The sequence below is a fragment of the Bubalus bubalis genome, chromosome 4 (assembly GCF_019923935.1).
Source record: "Bubalus bubalis isolate 160015118507 breed Murrah chromosome 4, NDDB_SH_1, whole genome shotgun sequence".
NCBI classification, from domain to species: domain Eukaryota; kingdom Metazoa; phylum Chordata; class Mammalia; order Artiodactyla; family Bovidae; genus Bubalus; species Bubalus bubalis.
The window spans coordinates 63,381,919-63,388,994 of NC_059160.1; the positions used below are offsets into that span (position 1 = coordinate 63,381,919).

The 7,076-nt window shown below is 44.0% G+C and overlaps 1 protein-coding gene across 2 annotated transcripts; it reads right to left on the reverse strand.

Annotated features, from left to right (window-relative positions):
- Nucleotides 1-1,562: 1,562 nt before the first annotated feature.
- LOC102410368 (apolipoprotein F) lies at nt 1,563-3,028 on the reverse strand. Of its 2 annotated transcripts, none has more exons than XM_006075009.4 (2): nt 2,874-3,028; nt 1,563-2,722 (listed from the first exon to the last, which is right to left on the reverse strand). In XM_006075009.4, the coding sequence occupies exon 2, from the start codon at nt 2,700-2,702 to the stop codon at nt 1,938-1,940; it is 765 nt and encodes a 254-aa protein (XP_006075071.3). In that variant the 5' UTR covers nt 2,703-2,722; nt 2,874-3,028; the 3' UTR covers nt 1,563-1,937. The 2 variants fall into 2 exon arrangements, with proteins under 2 accessions (XP_006075071.3, XP_006075070.3); XM_006075008.4 differs by having other exon boundaries at nt 1,563-2,725; nt 2,874-3,027.
- Between the last annotated feature and the right edge of the window lie 4,048 nt (nt 3,029-7,076).

Sequence of the window (7,076 nt, forward strand, 5' to 3'; positions counted from 1 at the left end):
GTGCATAACCTCTTTATTTATGTAAAGCATAAGGTTACTAGGAAAAGTATCTAAGTCATGGCCCATGAATAAGGCCCCAAATGAGCAGGGGTTGAGATCACTTCTTCAGGAGTCTTGTCCTCTGAGGCCTTAATTGTCGTTTGTCACCTCTGGGTGATTCACATCTGTGCTGCCTCCCAAGCCCTCTTCCCTAGTCTCTAATAGAGGGGTATTTGTCTCTTTTTCATAGTAATACTAGATCAGCTACTGAATCCCAGATTTCACTGCAGATTTAAGCACAGAGCTCACCAATAGCCCCTGGTCCCCCAACAACCTGGGCATGATCTATGGCCCCAGGTCTATGGCCCCATCTCAGCCTCACTCTTCGGGTCTGTTGTAGTTCTGAGCAGCAGAGTACAAAGCTATGTTTGACTTTGTAGATTCCCACTCCTGGCGACAGCTGGACTACATTGTACATATGCTGCTCTTGCTCTTATTAACTTTCTAGAGTAGAGAAGGCACATCTTTCTCTTCTGGATAAGGCTGAACCCTGCCTAATAACTGCAGTACAGAGACCAGAGCACTCCCTGGGAGGCCCCTCCCTGGGAGGCCTCTCCCTGAGCTACTGTCCATCTGGCACCTTGTTTTTGGTTGAAAAAAAACTTACTTGGCTTTCATGTCATCCAGGTTATAAAGATGAAACTGCAGGGGCTAGGGATCAGCCTGGTGATCAGCTTGCTCCAGGAACATTCTTGGCAGAGGACAAAAGGGGTAAGGTCAGGCAGGGACTTTGGGAGTACAGCCTGGCAGAACTAGGAGTCTCCAGAGGGTGGCTGGATCCCCAGAGATGAGGAAAAAGATACCAGGGTCTTTTCTGGGCTGTACATGAAGTGAGAACCACAGGGTAGAGCAGGAGGCACTCAAGGAGCAGGTCACGATGGGTCTCAGTGGTGCTTAGCCAGATCAGACCACATTAGAGTGGAAGACAGCATTCACACTGTTTCCTCTAGGCTGTGGTCCGAAGGAGCCCAGGGTTCAGTTGGAAGACATCTTGTCCATCAACTCACAGCCTCCCTTCCTTTTCAGTTTGGGGCCAGGGAGTAGAGAATGGGACTCAGTTGCTCTTTTTGGTCTCCCCATCCAGATTACCAGGGGCTTTTTCTGCTTTATGTGGGCTCATTCCGTGAAGGCATAGGGCCCCAAACTACCGCACAATCCAGTCACCAAGAAGTGAAACCACTCTGGTAGGTCTAAACTCACTCTGCCCAGTTCTCCATCCCATGAGGAGGAAAGTTGGTCGCTTTTCCCAACAATCAGCAAGGGACATGCCCTCGACAAATATTTGCCCATTTGTATTGACTGCTCAAACCTTGTCCCTCTGTTACATACTCAGTCTCAAAATGCATTGACACTTCCTGTGGGTCCTGCCACATTCTACCTCCAGCTCACAAAAGAAGCTATGGAGGGAATTCCCTGGTGGTCCAGTGGTTAAGTCAGGAAAACAAGATCCCGTGTGATGCAACACCGAAAAAAAAAAAAAAAGCTGTGGAGACACAGAGTTAAAAGAGATCAAATAACTGTGATTCTGATCTAGAAGCAACATTTAATTTCTCTTTTCAGTTTAAAAATGAACACAAACAAGTTACAGCATCCAGTTGGGAATTAGAAAGTAAAAGGTAGATAAATGAGGAAAGATTAGAATATCCTTCATGTCTAGTACGTAATACATCCCCAGTACCTGACAAAGAGAAACTGGGGGAAAAAATAAAGACTAGGACTTATTAAGAGAGGGGGCAAAGCTGACTCTGGTCACATGGCTTTTAGCATTGGGATCACATGAATAGATGCTTCTACCCTAAGCTGTCTCAACATTTCTAACTACCTGTTGTGCCCAGTCCTTGTACATGATCCTATCAGAAACATTTGAGAAAGGAAACAGGGTGCCTTGGAGGCCTTCCTTATCCGAAAATATTCTGGACTTCCGTCTTTATGAATCCCACTACAATGTGCATCAGAATGGTCATGGAACGCTTGATAAAGTACAGCTGATCTTGCATAGGCATTGTCAAGTCTTTCATCTCAGGGCTGTTCACTAGCTGGTTGCTTACTGCTTGCAAATGCTCCCAGGACTCATCCGTGCATTTCTGGGTGACGTCAATGGCAGCAGCCTTAAACTCTTTTACCAGCTCAGTGTTAGGGAGCTTCTCAGCAAATTCAGCTATCATTTTTGCTGTCTCATAGAGCACCCACCTATCTTCCTGCCTACATGCCTCCGGAAGGGTAACTGAGCGCTGTGCCCGCCTAAGCTCCCCTGGAGATCCACCCAGATCCTTTAGAATGACCTTAACTTGGCCAATCCCTTCTCCTTCATTGTGCTTTTTGCTCTCACGGATGAGGGTTTCAGTGGTGTCCTTTCCTCCTATCTTAACAAGCTGGAGCTGCAGAATGTGAGCCTCAGTTGTGCAACCAATCTCCTCCAAGACCACCTCCAGAGCTAAGTTGGATAGGTACTCAGGCAGAGGGGCTAAGGAGGGGGCCACATGCAAGAGATCCTGGCAAGTTTTAGGGTCTGGTAGAAGGATCTGGTTGGAGAGCAGGCTCAAAGGATGCCCAGTTTCTGAGATAGATGGCTGGAAGGTCAGGGCCCCTTCCTGGGCATTTCTTGGGAAGGCAGCCACTGGGGACATCAAGACACAGCAAAGGAGCAGCACAGCCTGCATCATGGTGGGTCAGCAGAACAGCCCTGCTGGAAAGAAGCAGTGCTCAGACTGGGAAGTGGGCAAAAGCTTGGGATGAAGAGACTCCAGGACTGGTCAGACATCGGAAGTGTCTCAGCCCTTGGAAACTTCAGTTGCCCTGGACGTCAGAACTTACTGGCTGTAGGAAATATTTACCTGCTCTTGGAAAAAAAAGAAGCCAGAGGAATGAGATGATCTGAACACGTCCTTTGCCTCCGTGCCTCTCTTGATCTGAATGACCGCTTTCTAGATCTGACCTTCTCTTTATCTCAGTCAAAACAGTTGACCCCTCTGAAAACCTCAGTTGACCTCACAGAAAACAGTGAAGGACACAACCTTCACAAATATTTATCTGCCTCTTCTTAGTTCAGGCTTTGCCCTTACCTTTGCCCCGAAGCTGAAATCAGGTTTCTCCCTCTGTGAATACTGCCCCATATCCCTCTCACCTTAGGATTTCTCTAGACCTAAACTTAGACCAGGAAAATTTCCTCTGTGTCTTCTGGGGAAGAGGGAGGTGAAAGGCAGCGATGCCAGTGATTTCTGGATAGGAGACACCAAAATAGTTCTTTTATTTTTTATTTTCTAATTGAAGTATAGTTGATTTACAATGTTGTGTTAGTTTCAGGTGTATAGCAAAGTGATTTGGATATATATATCTGAATTATACATATATTTTTCAGATTCCTTTCCATTTTAGATTATTACAAGATATTGAATACAGTTCTCTCTGCTATACAGTAGGTACTTGTTTATCTATTTTAACATAGAGTAGTGTGTATCTGTTAATCCTAAACTCCTAATTTATCCACTCCTGCCTTACAGTTTCCCTTTTGGTAACTGTAAGTTTGCCCCAAAATACTTCTTATTCAATGGACTTAATAGGTAGAGAAATAGAACAATAGAATCCACCAGCAAGTCAGACCAAATAAGAGCAACTTCTCAGTTTTTACATGAATTCCAGTGTAGTTCCTTAATTAAATGTGTGTTACCTTAATACCCCTTTCTAAGCCAATATAAAAATATAAGGAATTGGGCTTCATTTCTCAACCAGGGGTCTAGGCGAGAAACTGCAGTCTGAACAATAAGGAACGATGGCATATGGTGCCTCCTAAAACTGGTACAAAGCCCACATGTGATCATGGCATCAGGGTTTCTCTCTGGTTCCATAACCTACCATGGCACACAGCTAAAGGGAACCGATCAATGAAGGGATCCCAGGTCCTTCCTCCTATCTTATTTACTCCTCTCAGTCCCAGGAGGGCCTCCTAATAAGTGAGAAGAAATCAATCCCTAGAATAAGAGAAGTCGGGGAGCTACAGGGACACATTTCTAAAACTGGGAGAACCAGATGTAGATATCTCCAACACTGTTGCCTGGAATTCTTGGACCCTAAGTCCACAGGGAACCTCAAGAATCTACTTCTTCTGTACAGCTCAGTTAGGTCTTTGGATCCTGCCAAATTCTCCCGTTTCTGGCTTGAGTTCCCCATCTGTGACTGGACCTCCAGTACTACCATCAGGTCATCCTCAATATGACAATTACTGTTCCTTGAAATTGCTTGCCTTTCCAACTCTGGTGTCTTGGGAATGACAGGGGAGAGAGAATGTGTAAATGTGTAGGGGATGGAGAGTGGTGGTTCATTTGTCTCCAGGACTGAGAGCAATGATAGAGGAAGACAAAGTCTGGTCCCTCCAATCAGACTCCCTACCTATGCTCCTGTCCTCATCTGCTACCTGTTCCTCATCAGTTCCCATTAGCTATCACTCCTTGAGTGATGGTTTTTTTTTGTTGTTTTAATTAAGTTTATTTTGGGGAATTCTCTGGCTGTCCAGTGGTTAGAACTCCAGACTTCCACTGAAGGGAGCACGTGTTCAATCCCTAGTCGGGGAACTAAGATCCTGCACGTCACATACGTGGTCAGTAAAATAAAATAAAATTGCTCAAGAAATTGAGTAAAAATAAGTTTATTATTTTAGTAGAAAAACTGAGCAAGAACTACAGAATTTCCAAATATTCCCTCTTCCCCAGCCCCCAAGTTTCCCTATTTTTAACATCTTCTACTGGTATGGTACCTTAGCTACATTTGATTGTTATATTATTTAAAACATTATGTACTATTACCTAGGTCCATAGTTTACATTAGGGTTTGGTTCTTTGCATTTGCACAGTTCTATCATACCAAATGTATGTCATGAAACTTTACAGTATCATACAGAATACTTCCACTGTCCTAAAAATCTTGGGTGCTGTTTTCAGTTGCCAATCCCTATCAGCCTGGTCTCCCATCAGAGTAACTTCACCAGCCCCCTAGACCAGCATGGCTGGGACCTAAGTAATCAGTAGCAGTCTTGCTATTATCCCTTGGGGACTCCAGACCTGCTCTCCTTTTGCTGGTTAACAGGAGGGCCCTCGAGCCTTGCTCTAAAGAGACTTCGGGTTCCACACTGGCTGAAGCTTTCTTCCTCCTCTGGGTGACTCAAAGAAGCATCTAAAATACTCAGGGTTCAGCATATGTGGACTCCACAGGAAGTTTTCCTATAGGGTCAGAGAAGTTGAAAATGCAGTAGAGTGAAAGAACCAGCTTGTTCTTTCTAGATCACCGGATTGTTAGTATTAAGGACTACTTTATGCTTAATTCTGCACGGGTGAAGATCAGTAAGCATGGTGACTCACATGTGAAGTGAAAGTCAGTCGCGTCCAACTTTTTGCCACACTATGGACTATACAGACCATGCAATTCTCCAGGCCAGAATACTGGAGTGGGTAGCCTTTCCCTTCTCCAGGAGATCTTCCCAACCCAAGGATCGAACCCAGGTCTCCTGTATTGCAGGCGGATTCTTTACCAGCTGAGCCACAAGGGAAGCTCATTGTTTACCTAAGTGAAAGTGAAGTCGCTCAGTCGTGTCCAATTCTTTGCGACCCTATGGACACTAGGCTCCTCTGTCCATGGGATTTTCTAGGCAAGAGTACTGGAGTGGGTTGCCATTTCCTTCTCCAGAGAATCTTCCCAACCCAGGGATCAAACCCAGGACTCCTGCATTGTAGACAGACGCTTTACCATCTGAGCCACCAGGGAATTGTTTACCTAGGCCTCTCCCTAATCTGAACAGTTATTTCCTGAATCTCACTTCTACTCTACCTCAGCTGGAAACAGAAGAGGCCCAGAAAGCTAATGGCTTCCAAGGAAAGGGAAGGACGTGACATTTGCAACATTTACTCATCTTTCTTGCCCAGACTGTCTTACCCTATGCCCCATGGCCACAGACTGACTTTTCCCCCCTTTGTGTCTCCTGCTTCTTCCTGAGGCATTTTTTTTTAAAGTTTGGCTGTGTAGGGTCTTAGTTGCAGCATGTGAGGTCTTTTGTTGTGGTGCACGAATCCTCCAGTTGTGCTCAGGCTTAGTTGCTCAGTGGCCTGAGGGATCTTAGTTCTCTGACCAGGGATTGAACCTGTGTTCCCCAAGTTTCAAGGTGGATTCTTAACCACTGGGCCACTAGGGAAGTCCTCTGATGCATTTTTTTTTAAAATAATTCGAGGTATAGTTGATATACAATATAAAATGTGACACAGCAATTCACAATTTTGAAGGTTATTCTCCATTTAGTTATTATAAAATTACTGCTTATATTCCCTGTTCTATACAATATATCCTCGTGGCTTATTTTATACATAGCAGTTTGTACCTCTTAACTCTCTACTTTTAAATTGCCCCTCCCCCTTCTGTTTCCCAACTAGAAACTAGTTTTTTCTCTATAGACCGAGTCTGTTTGTTTTTTTTTTTAAACTTATATATTCACAAGTTTACTGTATTTTTCAGATTCCATATACATGTGATACGGTTTTTGTCTGACTTATTTCACTAAACATAATACCCTTCCAGTCCCTCCATGTTATTGCAAATGGCAGAATTTCATCCCTTTTCATGGCCAAGTAATATTCCATTACATATTTGCCACATCTTATCTATTTTTCTGTTGATGGACACTTAGGTTACTTCTATATTTTGGCTACGGTAAATAATTATGAACACTGGAGTGCATATATCTTTGTGAATTAGTGTTCTCATGTTTTTCAGATATATACCCAGGAGTGGAATTGCTTGGTCATATGGCAGTTCTATTTTTAGGGTTTTTTTTAGGAACTTCCATACTATTTTCCACAGTGGCTACACCAGTTTATGGGGTTGACAGAAAAGTTTATTTGAGTTGTGCCAGCCCAGTATGTTCCTATCAACACTGTACAAGGGTTCCCTTTTTTCTATAACTAACATTTATTATCCATGGTCTTCTGGATGACAGCCACTCTGGTAGGTATCAGGTGATGTCTCATTGTGGTTTCAATTTGCACTTCTCTGATGAT

Coding starts and splice junctions, on each gene's coding strand:
- LOC102410368 (XM_006075009.4), bottom strand. CDS start 2,702: ATGATGCAGGCTGTGCTGCTCCTTTGCTGTGTCTTGATGTCCCCAGTG.